The 21,475-nt window shown below is 35.2% G+C and overlaps 2 protein-coding genes across 2 annotated transcripts; one reads left to right on the top strand and one right to left on the bottom strand.

The window, feature by feature from the left end:
• The first annotated feature begins 309 nt into the window (after window positions 1-309).
• LOC104118239 (transcription factor MTB2-like) lies at window positions 310-2,962 on the top strand. The gene has a single exon (XM_009629444.4). It carries the CDS (start codon window positions 921-923, stop codon window positions 2,745-2,747), a length of 1,827 nt encoding a protein of 608 aa, XP_009627739.1. The 5' UTR covers window positions 310-920; the 3' UTR covers window positions 2,748-2,962.
• Window positions 2,963-10,109: 7,147 nt separating this feature from the next.
• Window positions 10,110-21,129, bottom strand: LOC104113443 (uncharacterized). Its single transcript, XM_070201912.1, has 4 exons — window positions 20,600-21,129; window positions 13,871-13,976; window positions 12,026-12,116; window positions 10,110-11,884 (listed from the first exon to the last, which is right to left on the bottom strand). The coding sequence occupies exons 1-4, from the start codon at window positions 20,984-20,986 to the stop codon at window positions 10,396-10,398; spliced, it is 2,073 nt and encodes a 690-aa protein (XP_070058013.1). The 5' UTR covers window positions 20,987-21,129; the 3' UTR covers window positions 10,110-10,395.
• Window positions 21,130-21,475: the final 346 nt, after the last annotated feature.

Raw genomic sequence — 21,475 nt, 5'->3', positions numbered from 1 at the left:
GGTCTTCCGTTCAGATTCTTTTTTAGTAGTAAGTGTTTTTTGGTTTTTTTTAACCTTACACAATACGAATATGCATTACTTGAACTTTAATAGAAGTACTGAACACCATGCACGGAAACGAAAAAAGGACAAAAATTAATTTTAACCCGTAATCGAAATTATTTATATGTGATATTCGTAAAAATATATAAATTTTTATTTTTGTTATAACATGTAAAAATATATATATATAATATATTTTTTTAACTATTATTTTGAAAGCAAATATATAATGTCAATTTCCAAAAAGAAAAATTAGGAAAAAGACCCTTAAACCAACTATGGTTAACTTCCTTAACCCTTAAAACCTATAACCATAGTTTACACAAACACATGCAGTTTGGATTTAGAGGAAACATACCCCCAATGCCCCTTCTTGTCTCCCCTATTTTTTCCCCTCTCTGCTCTGCAATTTTTTTTTTTTTTGGAGCATTTCTCAAAAAGGGTGCAACATAAATATTTATTTTGATTGAATTTTGGCTACAGTTTCAAATTTTGGTCTGCTTCTTGACTGCAGATACTGGTTTGTATCTCCTTTTTTGCCAATCTTTTTTGTTATATCCATATGTTCATTGTTATATCCAAGTTGCATATTCTTTCTGAGTATTTTCTTCTAGTTAATGATAACTTTGGGTTCCAAGATTTTGAGATCTGAATGTGGAGCTATTGAATTTTGAGTATTCAAGAAAAAGATCAAATTTTTATAAGGATAAGATAGTATTTTGGATTGGTTTATTTGTATTCTAAGTGTACTAAGTTCAAGTTGTGGAGAAAAAGGGAGTCTTTTTTCAATCAAGATTCAATCTTTTTGGGTTTTAACTCATATTGGAAGATAAAGTTGCAATCTTTAGCATCTGGGTATTTGTTATTATTTGTTAGAAATGAAAATAGAGATGGGTTTAGGGAATATGTTATGGAGTGATGAGGATAAAGCTATGGTTGCAGCTGTATTAGGAACAAAAGCTTTTGATTACTTAATGTCAAGTTCAGTTTCTGCTGAATGTTCTTTAATGGCAATGGGAAATGATGAGAATTTGCAAAATAAGCTATCAGATCTTGTGGAACGCCCGAATGGGGCTAATTTTAGTTGGAATTACGCGATTTTTTGGCAGATTTCGCGGTCTAAGTCGGGGGAATTGGTGTTAGGATGGGGAGATGGATGTTGTAGGGAACCAAGGGAAGGAGAAGGATCTGAAATTACTAGGATTCTTAATTTACGACTCGAGAACGAGGCTCAACAAAGGATGAGGAAAAGGGTACTTGAGAAGCTGCATATGTTGTTTGGTGGAACAGATGAAGATAACTATGCTTTTGGATTGGACAAGGTTACTGATACTGAAATGTTCTTTCTTGCTTCTATGTACTTTTCGTTCCCTCGTGGGGAAGGTGGTCCGGGGAAGTGTTTTGGTTCGGGTAAGTATGTTTGGTTATCGGATGTTATGAAGTCTTCGGTAGATTATTGTTCTAGATCTTTTCTAATGAAATCTGCCGGTATGCAAACAATTGTTTTGATCCCAACTGATGTAGGGGTCGTGGAATTGGGATCGGTAAGAGCCATATCAGAAAGTTTGGAACTTGTGCAGTCGATAAAATCTTGTTTCTCGTCGTTTCTATCTCTTATTAGGGCTAAGCAAGCAGGTTCTGTAACAGTTGTAGCGGAGAAAAAGGATGGAAATAATTTTCCGTTTTCCAGCTCTTTCATAAGTGAGCAGCCACCAAATGGAGTTCCTAAGATTTTTGGGCAGAATTTAAATTCTGGTTGTACCCCGTTTAGGGAAAAACTTGTGGTTAGGAAAGCGGAGGACAGGCCGTTGGAAATGTACCAAAATGGAAACAGGGCTCAATTCTTGAATGCACGAAATGGCCTACGTGCGGCATCTTGGGCTTCATTTAGTAATGTGAAGCCAGTGAACTCGGCGGATCCATATAGGCCTCAAATCCCAGCAAACAACGTACGAGATTTTGTCAATGGCGCAAGGGAAGAGTTCCGTACAAACAACTTCCAACATCAAAAGAATGCTAGTATGCAAATAGATTTTACTAACTCGAGACCCGTTATTTCTCCAGCGCATACTGTTGAATCCGAGCATTCAGATGCTGAAGCTTCATGTAAGGAAGATCATGCCGGGCCAGTTGACGACAAGAGGCCTCGAAAGCGTGGACGAAAACCAGCCAATGGAAGGGAAGAGCCCCTCAATCATGTTGAAGCGGAGAGACAGCGGAGGGAAAAGCTGAACCAGCGGTTCTATGCATTGCGAGCTGTCGTTCCAAATATTTCCAAAATGGACAAAGCTTCCCTCTTAGGAGATGCCATTGCTCACATCACTGAGCTGCAGAAGAAGCTTAGGGACATGGAATCCGAGAGTGAAAGACTAGGAAGCACGTCTAGGGATGCAAATGCATCGGCTTCAGACAGCCCCAGTTCAGAAACTCAAAACCGAATACCTGATATCAACATTGAAGCTGCCAATGATGAAGTCGTTGTAAGGGTTAGATGCGCGCTGGAAACTCATCCTGCATCAAGAGTCATCGAAGCATTCAAAGAGGCACGAGTCAATGTTGTTGAGTCAAAACTTGCCGCTGGGAATGATGCAGTATATCATACATTTGTAGTGGAGTCTAGTGGATCGGAACAGCTGACGAAGGAGAAGTTAATGGCTGCATTTTCTGGTGAATCAAACGCCCTACGGCCATCACCAGTAAGATAATAAAAGCATTATGTTTGACATAGTCTCTAGGCATAAAATGTAGTGGAGAATCCACTTCTTTATTTCTGCAAAGGTTTTAGTATACAACAGTTCAGTTCAGGAATAGAGAATAACTAGCTATAGACAAAGTATCAGCAGTTTTTTCTTCTGTATTTGTTTATAGTATATTACATGTTATTCATAAGAAAACAAGATGAATCAATTTGCAAGCTTAACTACCTATTGCATTAGGCTAGAATTTTTGTATTGTTATACCCCCCTCAGGCCTCTACTATGTGAAATATCTTAATTTTATCCTCTGATATACTTTTGGGGCTTTGGGCCATTCATTCCTTTGTCATCAACAAATTGTTTGGTATTTTCTCGGGGCAAGTGCACAATAGCCACTCTAACTATACTGTTTAGAGATTAGTCCGTACTCACTTTATCCTGAAATTTAAACTAAAAATTTTAATTTCATGATATTTTTGTCCCGAAAAACTAAACTGAAAAGGTTAAATTCATGACGTACTAGCTAATTCCTAAATAGCAGCTCTTTAGAGTGGCTACGTAATGTTATTTCTACTATTTTCTCTTGACCTTAACGAAATTCCAACCGAAAGTATCAAGGAGGATAATTTTAAATTATAATCTAACATTTCTACTATTTTCTCTTGACCTTAACGAAATTCCAACCGAAAGTATCAAGGAGGATAATTTTAAATTATAATCAAAAGTAGATGGGTAAATTTGACTTCCCTTTTTTAATAGTATTTTGAGACGTGAAATCCATTTAATTCATGTTTGAGCTCTGCTAAAAGCAATACAAATAAGAGACCGTTTGCTGACGACAAGACAAAAACATGTGAATGAAAGTTGAAAGGTCGTAGTGGGTTTGGGAAAATAGAGTTTTCAACGAGGAGAAAGTGATTAAAGTAATTTTATAAACGTTTTTAATATGGTAGAATGCATTGAGGGGGTTGTAGATGTCTGTAATTATGTACTTGGCTTTTAGATATGACCATAATTTGTACTAAGTTTGGCTTTCAGCGTGAAAGCATTCATAGCTAGTTAGCCACCTTTCATTAATATATCTCATGTTTCTATTTGCGTTCCTTTTTCAAACCTATCTTGTGATCCTTTTTAATGCATTTAAGAGCACAATTTGTTGGCATGAGCCTTTTTTTTTAATGGCATTTAAGAGCAATGAGCACCACTTGCGCCCTAGTGCTTTAGTCTAGTGGTAAAAACACATAATTTGATTTAGGGTCGGTTTGGAAAGCAATTGGAATGGAAGGTGTAATTACTAGCGTAGTAGTTACACATTCTAGTAATTATACAGTTGTGTAATTACGATTACCTGTTTGTTTGTCATAGTTTAATTACAGTGTAATTACAAGTTTACTGTTTGGTTGCACAAGTATAATTACACAGTTAGATTAAATTTTAAACGAAGTAATTATCAAAACTTAAAAGTTAATATAATAAATATATGCCTATAAATTTTTATAAGTACAAATGGTATTATATTTGATGTTTAAAATGTATATATTTTCATGAATATACATTAATTAGTAATCATATATATATATATATATATATATATATATATATATATATATATATATATATATATATATATATATATATAACTAATATTGTAAAAGTAATTTTTATATATTTTTCAAATTAATAATATTTAGTTTAGATACTTACAAAAACTAAAAACATACGTTTTGTACTAACATCATGGAATTCGTATTTGATAAAATAAATTAATATTTATAAATATAATGCCATAATATTATTCAAATATTTGACAAAACTAATCTATCAATTCTAACTAAAAAAACAACATGCAATGTGATCCAACACTACTAAAACAAGTAAATTGGAACCATGAATATAACACAATTTCAAAATCCAAAAAAAATAGTTTAGCATATGTCAAATTCCAACATAATAATAGTAAGTTCTACTGCAACTTAAGATTAGGAAACATATTAAGTTTATAACCACATTCAACAATGAAATTTCAATTTAATTGCATCACTCATTATATGCCAAGTTTGTTAATGACTCATTCTTTCTAATATTAGGAAGTGTAGTTTCAAAAAATAGAATAATAAAATAAATAAAAAATAAAATATAAGCAATTACATGGAATCACAAGAAGTAAAGGTAGAGAAATAAAAGATAAATAATGTACAAAGAAAAATATATTTTTAATTTTTTTTAAAAAAAAAATTAAAAATAAAAATAAATTTTGAAAAAATAAAATAATAGAAATAAAAAGTTGTAAAGAAAATAAATTAAAATAAAAATAAAAAGGAAAGAAACTAAAAAACAACATTGTAATTACGCAGTGTAATTACTATCAATTCTCACCCTCTCCCCCCTTGAGAATTGGATAGTGTAATTTCACCCCTCCAATTACACTCAATTCCATGTTGATCAAGTAATTATTTGGCCAAACAAACATATCAAACTGTGTAATTGCATCTAATTACACCCAAATTCAATTCCTATGTGACTTTTCAAACATGCTCTTAATGATAAACGTGTGTAAACGTGATGTGTAGGTTAGGCGCATAATTCAAATTTGAACATTGCTGCAAATAAAAACATGGTATTAGTATAGAAAGGTAGACGGTACCTAAAGATCACCACTTGCAAGCATTGGTTATGAAAGATAAGGTTAGGAAATCCAGGTTTTATTGAGTTGATGATACAAATACTCCATGCGATCTATTTTACTTGTCATATACCTTAAGAATTATTAATTAAACTAATAATTTGATTAAATTACCTTAATTTATTGTTTTATCCCAATTTAATACTACTCTTCTGGCTTCCGCCGACTATATTAATTTCTCTCTGCATTTATTAGAGTAAGAGTAAAGGTGAAAAAAATAATTAGTTTTATCTTGATTTTTTCAAATGACATTATTTTGGACTAATTATTTTTAGTAATCACAGACAACAAAAATAGACCAGAGGGAGTAATATTTAGAATCAAATCCATAATACTCCCTCATGTTTTGAATGGGAAAGGTAACCCCCTTGTGCAATAGCTTGAAACAATTGTTTTTAATAAAAATCTTTTCTTTTTTTCAATAGATAATTTTTAGAATAACCAAGTTCTTTCATTATAGTCAAAAGCTCAAGATATGACAAACAATTAAGATCTATATAATTTATGGAGTTCTTCTTTCGCCTTCTTCCTTCGTAGTTTAAGATATGATGTAATGCAAAAACGCCCCCACAATAAATTTTTAAATGTGACATTATCAACTATAATTTCCGTTTAATAAAGATATTATCAAAATAAGTAGAGTTTAATAATTGCTTTAGTATAATAATTTTTATATACAAAGAAAATACATAAATATATTAATATTCATAGCATCAATTCTTTATCTATAATATATATATGTCAGAGAATTGACTATTTCGTTGTATCTTTTTCCCTTCAAATTGAAATGGTAAAGCTTTCATGGTGAATGTGCGTTCAACATATTTCTTGAATTTTGTATGCAAGATTTTTTTCTTTATTGCAAAACTTTTAATATTGGCCTCAATATAATATAAAAAAAAATCTTAAATTTTAAAAGCAAGAAAGAAGAAATTCAAGTATTAGTTTGGATGAAAAATATTATACTTCACCTTTGAAATGACAGAGAGAATAAAATCTTTATTCTAAAAACGAAACTCTCACCTAAAAAATATTGCATAAGAGGGTTTTCTTTCTCGTTCAAAACGTGAGGGGTATTGTTTTTAATCTAATATTTAGTACTGGACCAAATGGTAGATGTACTTTAGGCTAGATTCAAGGGCAGAAGAGTTCTATATATCTTTTGACTTTTGCCCATACAGATTGTTGAGAATTGAGATACTTCTAAACATTTAGGAGAAAAAGCTGATAAAGTTCCAAAGATAAGCATTTGGCAGTGATAAAAGGTCGTTTCAAAAGATAAGGTACAAGCCATTGGATATGGTTTTGTATAGAGAAAAAATTGCTTTTCAAAAGAATTCCTTTTTAAATATTTAAACAATAAGTTTTCTGACACAAAATTAAAACAAATTATTTTCTCTTGTAAATATAAAAACAATTTCTTTATAAAGCAAAACAAAAAAAGATAGTTATCCTGTCTATAACACCTGTCTGGGACAAAGAGTTTTCTCTTTCTTTATTGAAAAAGAAACAGAATTTAATTGCAGATGGATAGCTTTATTTAACATTCTCAACTCAATCCCTTTTTTTATTTAGCACCCACATTCATAAACAAGATGATAACTTATATATGGACTATGGAGCAATTACAAGTAGCAATCCTGTGACTATAAATTATAAGTACGTATATATATCCATCGACTATTTTTAATTTAAACGTTTGAAAGGACGACTATTTCGCGTTTCAAACCAATACTCCCTTCGGTCCACAATAAATGATGTTTTTTTACCCTTTTTTTGTGGTCCAAAATATATGATTTTAAGATTAAATGGTGAATTTTTTTATATGTATGAAAACAGCCAAAAAAATTACTTATCGTGGAGTACTAAAATTAATGTAGTTGATAAGTGGCCAGTTTGGATTAAGACAACTCTTTATTTAAGTAGAATGTATTAATGTATGGTTTGACAGCATGTACAGCATGAATTGGATGACCACTCCTAAGTCCCACATAATTTATTCATAAAAATAATGGGATTTTCCCCAAGTCAATATATACTCTGGAACTTTAGTATGTCTATATTTTTGTCCTTCTATTCGAATTTTCTACTTGGTATTTTCAATTGGAAAGCACGAACTGGTTGAATATTAAGAAGAAATTGAAAGTCTAATAATGTATGCTGGCTTCTTTCCTTTATTAGTATTTTTTTTCAACTTTAACCAAATTGTCCAAACTCCAAACCCCTACAAAAATCTAAGCACATTTTCTTCAATATTTTTTATAACGGTGGTGCCCGAACTTGTTTATACACATCTCAACTAATTCTGCTGACTACTTGCTGTCTCGCACCAGCAAACCGTTTGTCGTTCCAATATTGAATCTTCTTTGTCTGCTTTGCTCGTGAATGGTCCCATGCACCTTTTTCTTTCTTCTTTAATTTTTTGCATTTCCCTCCAATACCATTGTTTTAATTATTTCCTAAAGTTTTTATTACATATGAAGTTGAACAGTTGCTAGTGATCTCGGTACACTAATTGTTCAAATTTCAAATTAAAGGAGATCATGTGGTCCAATCCAACTTTAATTGGCTTTGCATTTCTTGGCATAGAGAATTATAATGTTCAAACTCAAAGCTTGAATGATCCTCCCTCCAACTCATTTTTTTAGCCATGTTGGACACCACAATGAGTTATTGTGTAATGGATAGAATCCCTTCACTCTTAATCAGAGTCTCGGGTTTGAGCCCTTGAAATGGAAAAGAATCTTTGAGCCCTTGAAATGGAAAAAAATCTAGTAGGGAGCACTATCTTACCTCTTTAATGATCCTTATGCAATGCAAATTCGAATTAGTCGGGATTCCAAAAAAAAAAAAAAAATGTCGGACTAGAAGCAAATTTTTCATCTCAAATTAAGCTTAAATAGCATCGGGTAGAACTAGAAGCCCGAATATGGATTTGTCCTAACGCAATAACTTTTGTTCAAATAATGTACTTGTATAAAAAATTTATTTAATATATAAAAATATTAAATTTAGAATTTAAATTCGTCGTTCTAAACTTTAGAACTCATAACGTTTGAAATCTTGATTCTGCCTCTGAATGGTGCTATAGAACCAATGGCTTCCTTATGATTCTAACTCGCGAAGTCATAGTGCCAAGTTTCTATTATGTAAAATAACTCAACAATATTGTAGTTGATAAATGAGAAGGAGAGAGTAAAGTTGTTGTCATGTGATCAGGAGGTCATGGGTTCGAGCCGTGAAAATAGTCTATTGCAGAAATGTAGGGTAAAACTACGTACAATAGACTTTTGTGGTCCGATCTTTTTCTGAACCCCATGTATAACGGGAATTTAGTGCACCGGATTTGATAACATGAGCCGCATGAATTGGGATGACAACTCCTCTACTCTCTCGTGACTTATTCATTAAAAAAAATGGACTTTTCCCCAAGACATTACTCTGGTATTCCAGTATGTTTATTATTTTTTCCTTTTTATTGGAATATATTTTTCCTCTTTTATTTTCAATGGAAAGCACAAATTCATTGAATGTTATGTAGAAACGTAACCCAAAGTCAACGTATGCTGGTTTCTTTCAGAAATCAAGAACAACCAAGGCGTTAGGTCATGCTTTTTTTTCTTTTTCTTTTTTAATACTTCAGAGAAAATAATATAATTATAGTGCATATAATAGATTGCACAACTAAAGTGTTGCCATTATAATGATTATTAGTTGACTAAATAAGATTAACGATTTATCAACGCGCATGCGAAGGACGTTTTCCTTTTCTTTTTTTTTTAAAAAGACAGTTTGATATATAAAGTATCCCGCGCTTATGAGTCTGATGAAAAACCTTTTCTTTTAATTTTTTTAATTTTTTTCTTGTTCAGTTGTCATGTGATCATTTATGAATCTGTCTACGTCATGGATAACGACCACTTTATCTTTAAATAATTAATGGGAAGAAAAATATATACATATTTGTGGCAGCACCTGATAGTTGGATCTAGTTATGTTTTGATGCAAGATTTGGAAACAACTGCCAGTGAATCAACAAATTAATGGTTTGATCAAATCTAGACATCTAATTCACAAAATAAAGGATAAGGTAAACACTTTTAATCTACTAGCAAGAATCAAGATGTGCACAAGAAGCTCTAGGAGAGAGTTCTCAAGCTTCCTTTTACCGACAAGAGTTGTGGTGGAGTAAGTATTCCTTCGTTTTTAATCAAAGGTTACCGACAAATATTGTGATGGAGTAAGTATTCGTTCATCTTTAACCAGAAGTCTCGACTTCAAACTTTAGTTATGGAGTCATCTTTGTTACGAAGCGTTTTACCTCCAATGTTGGACTTTCCGGTACAAATCCATATTTTTTAGGTCTCAATACATATACCAAATACCAAGTCGAAACCAAAAAAGAGAGGTTCTCAAGTTACTTAATATACTAGTATTAAAAATTACATGTAATGACATTCAAAATTAAGGCACTCAACTCTTATTAATAAGGTTAGATGATTCAATTCTTTTACATTATCTCAGAGGTTGACGTTTGGTAAATATATTCCAACTCTCCACGATTCTTGTCACACTTTACGTCCATATTTTTTTCATGTATGAATCACAAAATCTCTTTTAATTTCAGAGGGTGTGATTAAATAAAATTCTACATCAGGTATTAATTTAAGAACATTAAAATGGATATATAAGAGTTTCAAATGTTTTCTATTGGATACTCAAATTATTTCACAAAGTGTCCAACAGCAGTTAAATAACTTCTCTCTGGTAAAGGATTTGGGCACATGAAGAATATCAATGTAGACTATGTATGAGTAGTATTATCCTCACGGTTGAGCATGAACAAGATTTGACTATTGCTCAATATGATACACTAATTGAACTATTGAAGAGAGAAAAAAGGGGTGGGGTGGGGTGGGGGTGGGGGTGGGGGGTGAGGGGGGTGAAGCAAGCAAAGGGAACTGACTGCTCCATCTAAGGTCCCTCAGCCATAGGACTAATTTTATCAGACTTCCCAGTAACAATCGCTACAAGTTCGTCTGTCTTGCCATTAATCTTAGCCTCCGCGACATTAGGAATGGTTTCGCTTTCCCTCCCGTTGCTCTTCTCACAGACTTGGTAGTTTCTTTCTGTACAATATTTTGAGATGTGCCCCTCCTTGCCACAACTATAGCACTGCCCGTTAATCTTAGCTTCTGTAACAGGAATGGTTTCGCTTTCCTTCCCGTTGCTCTTCTCAAGGACTTGATAGTTTCTTTCTGTACAATATTTTGAGATGTGCCCCTCCTTGCCACAACTATAGCACTGCCCGTTAATCTTAGCTTCTGTAACAGGAATGGTTTCGCTTTCCTTCCCGTTGCTCTTCTCAAGGACTTGATAGTTTCTTTCTGTACAATATTTTGAGATGTGCCCCTCCTTGCCACAATTATAGCACTGCCCATTAATCTTACCTTCTGTAACAACAGGAATGGTTTCGCTTTCCTTCCCGTTGCTCTTCTCAAAGACTTGATAGTTTCTTTCTGTACAATATTTTGAGATGTGCCCCTCCTTGCCACAATTATAGCACTGCTTCTTTGTCAGGTCCTTTTTTCGTGCTCCAACTCTCTTCTCATGTTTATCATTTTTGTAGCGATTGCGACAATCTTCTTCCACTCTTAGATGATGCATTAACATGTCGAGAGACAGAACATTTTCATGCATCAACCTAGCACGACAGTCCTTCCAAGAGGGGGGAAGTTTTGCGATAATAGCACTAATATGGAAGTTCTCGTCTATCCAGATTCCTGATGCCATGAGAGAATCAGCAATCTTGTGAAGCTCTTGAACCTGCTCAAGAATCGATATGCCATCAACCATTTGGAACTGCAAATATTTGTTAACTTCGGAACTCTTCGTTCCAAAATCCTCATCATAAGTTGATCTAAGCTCTTCCCACAGTTCTTTGGCACTGTAGTTCTTCTTTGAGTATTCTTCAAAAAGCTTGTCGGATAGAGAGTTCAATATGTTGTGAGAGCAAAGGTAGTCATTATCAACCCATTTCTGTCGGTTTTCAAGAATGTTCGGGCAAGGCTCACTGATCACATATGCAATATTCAATTGCTTTATGAAAAATTCTATCTGATGCTTCCAGCAATAATAATTTGTTCCATCAAGACGAATAGTCTTAACAGGAACAAGGCTCCGGGCAAGGGAAGTTGTACGAGAACTCGGTTGTATTTGTCCCTGAGGTGCGAAGCAAGGGGCGGAATTAGAAATACCAGCTTCTGTTTGTGATCTCTCAAGAGGCATCTGCACCCGAGAGTTTGTAATTATTGCCGAATTACAGATGTCATCTCCGTTTTCTTTTCTGTCGGCAGTAATCTTCCCCTCTTGATGGTTAACTGACTGGGAAATATTGGTATGAATTTGTTCTCTTCCATGAGCAGCCACCTCTGCTGCAGTCTGATTTTCACTCGTTGTCAATCTAGAAAAGATAAATTGGATCATTCATACCAATCAAATAAGACTAACCAAAAAACATTTTATATTTATTAGTTCTGTTGTCTTTCAGTGACAAATTGAAATGGACTCCAGTATTTATTCAGTTGGCTACCAGGAACCTCACCTTATTTTCGACTCCATCGTTACAATGGCTTCCACAATAGCTGGGAAGCTACTCCTAAATGATGACCATTGTTGAGCACTCAAATTAATTCCTGATTTCATATGTAGGTAATTGTCAATTCTTATGAAAAGAGTGTAACACATAAGAAGAGAAACAAAGGAAAAGTTAAAACAATATCTATGCATTTCACTTGAGCAGCGAACAATTTAATGCAGCGAGAAAGCAAAGAAAAGACAATATTCACTGAAAAGCCTTTTCAGAATGATAAAGAAATCGGCCTTGGGCCTAACTCAACCCCAAAAGTTAGCTCAAGAGATGAGGCTTGCCCAAAATCATATATAAGGAGACAAATTGCCTCCCACCCAACCGATGTGGGACACTAACACCCCCCACCCCCCGCACACTCTGGCACCTGGAGCGTGAACAATATAAGATGAGGGCCCAACATCGGATGAAACAAGAATTGGATAGGCGGGGCTCTGATGCCATAAAATTAAATGGAAGAAGTTGTATTTCACTATCTCTGAAGTATATGTATTTATACGATTACTACAGGCCCTATCTAAAGTAAGTAAATATCCTACACATCTCTCCTATGATTTAGCTAAGCCATATTAGGTAAGAGAATATGTTTACAATATTCTTACAATATTATGTAAAACAAAATAATACTGACACAAGGATGCCTCGATAAAAGATTCTTTGCTTTAGACGGATTTGGAAGCACAAGTCTGCTGGTGACCTAAGAGGGGAGAAGTTCAGAAGAAAGAGAAATTGGAGACCCCCCTTGGTTTCCCCTGCTTTTCTACAACATAGTTGTAAAGAAAATGGACCTTAAGAAAACAACTGATTTCCTCAACCAATTTGAAACATTCTAACACCAGCCTCTTCCACGCACACCTAAGACTGGATATGCGTAGCATAGACAATATAACATGGGGGCCAACATTGGATCAACCAAGAATAAGGATGGATTTGCTTCTGCTACCATATAAAGAAAATGAACCTTTGGCCACACTAAACATCAAAAGCTAGTTAATGAGGCAAGAATTGTCCAAGATCATAGAAGGAGACAACTGCGCACTAATTAGAAGTCAAACGTTACTGATTTAATTATCTATATAACTTCTTCATCAAAAACAATTATCTATATAACTTGAATATCAATTACAAACTGACTCAAGTTGTCAAAATTTCCTTGGTTATCTACTTATCTTATGACAAATCTCAAACATGTGTTTAGTCAAATATCTTACTACTTGTTAGCTTTGTACGCTTCCATAGTCCTTGCTTTCTAACTATGGTTGTGACCTCAAAACACTAAAATGCTTATATATCTACCCCGGAAAAGTCTAAATCAGAGTGTAGATAAGACTGGAGCAGAGGCGAAGCTACGATTTTGAGTATATGGGTTCTGGAATTTAGGTCAGAATAACTTACTGGGTTCGGACTAGATTATCTACACTTATTACATAGATTTCTTAACATAAATACAGGGTATGAGCCGAAGTTACTGGGTTCGACCGAATCCGTAGCTACACTTGTAGCTCCGCCACTGGACTTGAGGATCTGTAAAAGCTTATTTTAAGTGGTTGTCTGCTAAGTTTTCTTCTCCAAAATCAGAAAAAGGTTCAAGAAAATTATGAAAACAGTGTCTTTTCTTCTTCCTTAAGTAGGGAAAGAAAATTAAGGTAATAGCTACAATTTGACGAGATATTTAAGAAACAGCATGAGGAAAACAAAGGAACTCTGGTATTAGTGGTTCGTGTTGATATAGAGTAAACAATCAACCAATCAACTAGGTAACAAAATCAAAGCAATACATGATTAGCTAAGTAAACTCACCTCTGGAAGAAGGAACCAGCTTTCCATCTTTTTCATAAAAGTCACGTATTGCCACAAAGGGCTTCCCGTGAATGTCAAGAATCCCGACACTCCTCTTGCCTGACAGCTACACAAGAGGAATCAGCAAACTTAGGGAAAAATAGAACATATACATTCATTTTAAGTTCTAAAACAATTTTTAATCCATTCAGTTAAATTTGGAAAAGGAAGTCACTCATATGGGGTTCAGTCATACAAGCTATAATTAGGTCAGGCAATAACACAAAAATGAAAAATTGCACAGCAGAATGCAAATGTCATGTCTGTGTTCAAGAACTACCGGAATATGTCACAAACCATATACAAGAAATCCAGCATATCCTTTTGCAAATTCTTTATTCTTTTTCATTTGTTATCCCTTTGATTTGACCAGATATGTTATTTTTCACGTGCAAAACAGCTAATATAGTAGCTAGAGTTGAGAAAGGAAATTCAGTGATCATGAGTTGCCGCATGAATCGCTGCAACTACAACCAGCAAATGATATAGGATTCTGCATTCCTATTGAGAGTTTATATTCCACTTGCAAAATAGGATAGTTACAACTACTCAACTAGACCAGCAAAGGATACAGGCTTATCCTCGATTTTGTTTCGTCACAAAATGCACCAATTAAAGTTAAGAAACTCATCAAATTTCTACTGATAATAGATTCTATCTCGGAGTATCCATTCAACTGAAACTACTCAGCTCCTCTTTCTACTTTTTCCTCAAGCCAAAAAAACGAGCTTTTTCGAGTTGTGCAATAGGCTAAACAAGTTAACCGAGATAGCTAATTGTATAGATAGCTCATCGTATTTATTCTTTCATTCATCCCTTGTAAAGTAGTTAGTGAATGTAGTTAGTGGAATAGTTAGTGAGCTGTCAAATGGTAAGTGACAGCTGTCATTAGTTAGTTGGTTAGTCTAGTTATTAGTACATGTTGTATAAGTAGGAACAATTATTACATTTTCAATTTGAGTTGATTAAAAATGAAGAGGTCAGCTCCTTTCTAGAAACTTCAGTTCTGCTCTTTCCCCTTTCTGTACATTCTCTGATTCCTCCATTGGAGCTCCTGTTGAGCTCGTGTTTCTTTCATTGTTTCTACAATTTCACATGGTATCAGAGCACAGGCATTAGTCCAAGAGCCTCCTTCTTTCGTATTTCGATTACTTCTGTCTATACAAAAAAAAATTATTCGTTGTTTTTTTTGGGAATTAGGGTTTTTGTGTAAGAATCGATCAATCGGTTGATTAACCTCAGTAATTCGTTTTTGCTGACAACGATCTCAACTTTGTTGAACCAAAGCATGGCTGGAGATGAAGAAATTCCGACGACATATAAGACAACCCTAGATTCTACGAGTCCGCTATACATGCATCAGTCGGAGTGCCGGATCTATGTTAGTGCCAATGGCTTTTGACGGAACTGGCTACAGATCCTGAAGAAGAGGAGCCCTCAGAGCACTCTCCGTGAAGAACAAAATAGGCTTCATCACCGGAAAGTGTAAAAAACCAGATCCCAATTCTGCTACCCTCGACCAATGGGAACGATGCGACGACATGGTGCCCTCGTGGATCATAAACTCATTATCTAAAGACTAGCAGACAATCTACAGCATGTCAATGATGCTAGGGAACTTATGTAGGAATTGAAAGACAGGTATGATCAGACCAATGGTGCTAAGCTGTATAAGCTCCAGAAGGAGATAAACGATTTGAGTCAAGGGAATTTGGACATTACTGGATACTACACAAAATTGAAGAAGCTTTGGGAGGAACTCAAAACTCTGAACATACATGCCAAGTGTGCTTGTCAATGCACATGTGGAGCGAAAGAGAACATGCACAAAGCTGAGCAGGACAGAAGACTAATCCAATTTTTGATAGGCCTAAATGAAGTGTACATTGTGGCGAGAGAAAGTATTTTGATGATGAATCCACTTCCAACACTAGCCCAGGCCTTCTCCATACTCATTAAGGAGGAAAAGCAATAGGAAGTTAAGCCAATTACTCATTTTTCGATGGATTCTGCTGCCTTGAATGCAAATGGATCAGGAAGCAATAGTTTCAGGACAAACTACACTCAGCAGGGGAACCACAACACAAATAATGGATATAGGGGAAATCAGTTCACTAACAGACCCCGATTGTTCTGTGAGTACTGCAAAAGGCCAGGGCACACTAAGGAAAAGTGTAATAAGCTTCACGGATTCCCACAAAACTTCAAATTCAATAAAGGAAAAAGGATTGCAGGAAATGTGCTTGGGTCATCAAATGAAGGAGTTGCAGTAAGAGATGATGGAATAACTCTCAGAGTCAGGAGCAAGGTCGAACTATGCACAACCTAACTAAGGAGCAATATGGACAGCTACTCAGCATCTTGGAGAGCTTTCAAGGAGGAGGAAACAAATCTGGAAACACTACCATAAATGGAGGAGTTGTGAACTTTGCAGGTATCTCAGCATGCTCTACTAATTTCGATTCTAGTGATTAATTGTGTGAGAATTCAAATTCAAGTGTTGATTCTTGGATACTTGACTCTGGAGCCACAAACCATATGACATATAATAAATCATTACTAACGAACATCAGAACCTTAGTTTATCCCTACCTAGTTACCCTACCTAATGGTTACAAAGTAAAGGTGACACTAATTGGTGATGTAATCCTTAGTCCTAGGTTCAGTCTTAGAAAGGTCCTTTTTGTGCCCAGTTTCAAGTTCAATTTGATATCAGTCCATTCCTTGACGGTCCAACTTGATTGTACTGTGGTATTTACTAAGTTTGTTTGCATCCTTCTACAGGGCCTTTCACTGAAGAGGCCACTGGAGATTGGTAAAGCCAAGACTGGTCTATACTTCCACTGTTCAGACAACTACAACACTACTCCCCCTGATACATCTAGTGCATCTTTTCCATGTCATACTCCTAATAAGGATGAGGCATACTCTGCAGTTAACACATCTAGTTCATTTTTTCCTCCTCATTTAGCTAGCACAAATAAGTCACATTCTACCATCCTTGTTGCATATACTTTTGTTGTTCCATCTCACAGTAGTAATGAGAATAGTTCACTTCCACATCTGCATCATTCTGTAAATAACTCCAGCAATAAAAGTGATTCTTGTATGTCTGATGCCTCCTTAACTACAAAGAACTTGCTTGATCTCTTGTGGCATAACAGATTAGGACATGTACCTTTTGTCAAAATGAAAGGAATTTCTTCTATACATGTTACTTTTGAACTTAAACAACCTTTCCTTTGCCCTATTTGTCCAATGGCAAGACAAACTAGATTGCCTTTCCCAAAAAGAACAACATTAACCACTAAGATCTTTGAGCTGTTATACATTGACCTACGGGGTCCCTATCATGTTACAACACATGACAAATATAAATATTTCATCACACTTGTGGATGATTACAGCAGGTCCACATGGACTCAATTGCTAAATTGTAAAAGCAATGCCCTGCATACTATCAAGGCCTTTTCTACCATGATAGAGAACCAATTCAACATTAGTATCAAAACTATAAGAACTGACAATGGCCTTGAATTCACCAGTTTTGAAGTCACCTCATTTTTTCAATCAAAAGGCATCATGCATCAGAAAACATGCCCATATACACCACAACAAAATGATGTAGTGGAAAGGAAACACAAATATCTGCTAGAAACAGCCAGGGCACTATTGTATCAATCTAAATTTCCCATACAATATTGGGGAGAGTGTATCTTGACCTCTACCTATTTGATAAACAGATTACCCTCATTATCACTTAAGACTAAATGCCCATTTGAATTGTTGTACCTCAAGAAACTAAATTATTCCCATCTTAGAAGCTTTGGGTGCCTATGTTTTCCTACTACCTCAAAACTCACAAGGATAAATTTGAACCAAGATCCACTCCCCATGTTTTTGTGGGATATCCCTTTGGGACAAAAGATTACAAGGTACTAAATCTGACCACAAAGAAGATAAGTGTTTCAAGAGATGTAGTATTCTATGAGAATGTATTCCCATTTGCCTTGTCTACTAGTCCTAGTAAAATATTCCCTTCATTTCCTAAAATGAGTTCACATCTATCAGATTAGCTCTTCCCTGCCAATGGTATAGGAATCACTCCACATTCAGTAACTGAAAATCACCATGAAGTGTCACCAAGAACTTTGTCTAGTAATGAGTAACTTTCTGAATCAGACCCTCACCTCAACCCATTTCTTTTGATAATAACTCAACATTTTCTCAATCACCTTTGGACAGTCAGACATCAGGAACTTTTCCTGTTGCTGATAGTCCAACTATCTCAAATCAAGACCAAAATATTTTAGTTTCAGATCAGAGTAGACCTTCCAGAACTCTGAAAATTCCTACTTACCTTAAAGATTATGAGTACACAATTCCTAAATTGCAACTTGCTCATCATGACCACTCTCCCTCTTCCGGTGATAGCCAAAGCACATCATCCTTTTCTTTTACTACTTCTACACCCAGACTTCATTACAATTCCCTTAATGCCTTAAAATTCTAACAGTCAACACTTGATGGAAACTGCCTCACATGAATGTGAACCTAGTTCATATGAGGAAACTGCTGTGAAGCCTGCTTGGCAAGCAGCAATGAATCAGGAATTCCAAGCATTATATGCAAATAAGACCTGGGATTTAGTTCCTCTTCCAGCTGGTAAGAAGGCAATAACGTGTAAGTGGGTATATAAAATTAAACATAAAGCAGATAGTAGCATAGAAAGGTTTAAGGCACGATTAGTGGTGAAGGGTTACACAAAACATGCTGGGGTAGATTATACAGAGACCTTCTCACCAGTAGTAAAGATGACAATTGTGAGAGCTTTGATTGCAACAGCAGTCAAGAAACGATGGCAAGTTTTACAATTCGATGTCAACAATGCATTCCTCCATGTTGGTTGTGGAGAGGCCAGGCTTGGTGTGCAAATTAAACAAGTCCTTGTATGGACTCAAACAAGCAGGCAGACAGTGATATGAGAAACTAACAGAAGCACTATGTTCTAGGGGGTACACTCATTTAATGTTTGACTACTTCTTGTTTTATAAGAAGGTTGAAGGATCAGTAGTGTCTGTGGCTGTATATGTAGATGATGTTCTTGTCACAAGTACCCACTTACAAGAGATTGAGTCCCTGAAATACTTTCTGCACAACACATTCAAGATAAAAGATCCGAGGAGGCTTCACTACTTCCTAGGCTTAAAGCTCTAATACACAGACAAAGGAGTGTTGATGTCACAGAAGAAGTTCACTGTGGATCTTTTGAAAGAATTTGGTTGTGTAGACTGTCCTCCTATGACTTCTCTGGATTCATCTGTAAAGCTGAAAGCTAATGAAGGAGCCTTGCTAACAGATCCTCCCTACTACATGAAGTTGATTGGGAAGCTCAACTTCCTCACTAACACTAGGCTGGACATTGCTTATAGTGTACAACATCTCAGTCAATTCATGCAAAGTCCTAGGGAGCCACATTTGAAGGCTGCATATCATGTTCTAAGGTACTTGAAAGGTGACCCAATCTTGGAAATTTTTCTTACTAATAATGCAGACTACACAGTCAAAGCTTTTTGTGATTCATATTGGGCAACTTGTCCCCAATCTAGAAAATTAGTTAGTGGGTACATTATACTACTTGGGGACAGCCCTATTAGTTGGAAATTAAAGAAGCAGTCCACTATCTCCTTATCTTCTGCAGAAGCTGAGTACAGGCCACCTAGGATGGTGGTTGGAGAGCTTGTTTGGCTTGCCAGGCTTCTCACTGAACTAACTGTTCCTCTATCCTTGCCTATTCCTATATTTTGTGACAGCCAAGCTGACCTACACATAGCAAGGAATCCTGTGTTTCACGAGCGTACGAAACACATTAAAGTGTACTGCCACTTTGTACGAGACTAGTTGCAGGAAGGATTGATTTCTCTACACCACATTTCCACTAATAACCAATTAGCCGATATTTTTACCAAGTCCTTGACAGAGATCAAGCATTCCGCACTCCTTGGCAAGTTGGCAGTGAGGTCCTCACCTCCAACTTGAGGGGGTGTTGAGATAGCTAATTGTACTCCAACTTGAGGGGGTGTTGAGATAACTAATTGTATAGATAGCTCATTGTATTTATTCTTTCATTCATTCCTTGTAAAGTAGTTAGTGAATGTAGCTAGTGGAATAGTTAATGAGCTGTCAAATGGTAAGTGACAATTGTCATTAGTTAGTTAGTTAGTCTAGTTATTAGTAGATGTTGTATAAGTAGGAACAATTATTACATTTTCAATTTGAGTTGAATAAAAATGAAGAGGTCAGCTCCTTTCTAGAAACTTCAATTCTGCTCTTTCCCCTTTCCCCTTTCTGTACATTCTCCGATTCCTCCATTGGAGCTCCTGTTGAGCTCGTGTTTCTTTCATTGTTTCTACAATTTCACACTAATTTTGCAAAATAAGGATTTTACTTTGCAAGACTCCATACATAACAAAGGCTTAATTTTTAGATTATCCATCAAAAAACATAAATATAACATTAGGCTTATTGGGCAGAGTTAGGCACCCAGTGGATTAAGTCAATTTGCACGCACCTGAAATATTCTACCTGCTACCTCCCACCAGCACAGATATAACCTAGCATTTTTTTTTTCTTTTTTTGCCTAAAACATCACTATTCTAACAAAAGAAAAATTAGCCGATATTCACTAACCTTACAAATAGTTCGACAATTATTCTCATTGGAATCAACAAAATGCGGATTAGGCAATGAACCATCTGCTTCTTGTTGTTGAGTAGGTGGGTGGTCTGCTGACAATTGTTCTTCAGCTACAAAATCTTTATTAGTCTCTTTTTCTGCTGTACTGATTCTTCTATTATTATCCAATGTGGGTTTTTCAACTGTTGAGAGTAAAAAAGACTCAACAACATGCCTTATATAGTTCTTCTCTTGTATGTTCAAAATCTCAGTACCAAGCTGTTGTGCTGCAGTGGTTCGAACACTGTACTCTGTTGCTGTTTCTATGTCAGCTGTTTTAAGGATGTCCAAAACAATACCTTGGATTTTTCGGCGTTTGGGGTCTGGTAGTTGTTCTTCCATTATTCACTGTGTGTGTGTGTGGAAAAAGGGAGTGAAAGAAGAAGAAGAATAAAAGTGAATTAGTAAGATTAAATAGGGGATTAGGGATTACAGTTCGGAAATTTTTAGTATGAATACAGATAGAGTTGCAGTTGAATAAAAAGGGAGTAGATAGAAATTAGGGCGCGGGCATATTTTGGGCAAATTCAAATCCAAATCCCATTTTTATGGATTTTTAGTTTAGATTTTCGGATTATGTATTGTATTTTAGATTTAATTTTTTAATTTTTTGGATTTTGGATTGAATATTGTATTTGGTATTTCAAATTTTTGGATATCAGAAAATTCGAAATTCTTATACTTTATATTTAGTTGATTATGCATATGTCAATACTAACAAGTTGAATACCTTACTCATTAGATATTATCTCATATATTCAATATTAATTATTAAGTTACTGTGAGAATACTTTCTATTTGGACATGATTTTACTATTTCTACTTCTTAAC

This window comes from Nicotiana tomentosiformis, chromosome 5 (assembly GCF_000390325.3).
Source record: "Nicotiana tomentosiformis chromosome 5, ASM39032v3, whole genome shotgun sequence".
Classification (NCBI taxonomy): domain Eukaryota; kingdom Viridiplantae; phylum Streptophyta; class Magnoliopsida; order Solanales; family Solanaceae; genus Nicotiana; species Nicotiana tomentosiformis.
The sequence above is the reverse complement of the archived record's forward strand: the minus strand, read 5'-3'. Positions and strand labels throughout refer to the sequence as shown.

Coding starts and splice junctions, on each gene's coding strand:
- LOC104113443 (XM_070201912.1), bottom strand. CDS start 20,986: ATGGAAGAACAACTACCAGACCCCAAACGCCGAAAAATCCAAGGTATT. Junction 12,117..13,870: donor GCTGGTTCCTTCTTCCAGAG/GTGAGTTTACTT, acceptor ATATGAAATCAG/GAATTAATTTGAGTGCTCAA. Junction 11,885..12,025: donor ACGATGGAGTCGAAAATAAG/GTGAGGTTCCTG, acceptor TATCTTTTCTAG/ATTGACAACGAGTGAAAATC.
- LOC104118239 (XM_009629444.4), top strand. CDS start 921: ATGAAAATAGAGATGGGTTTAGGGAATATGTTATGGAGTGATGAGGAT.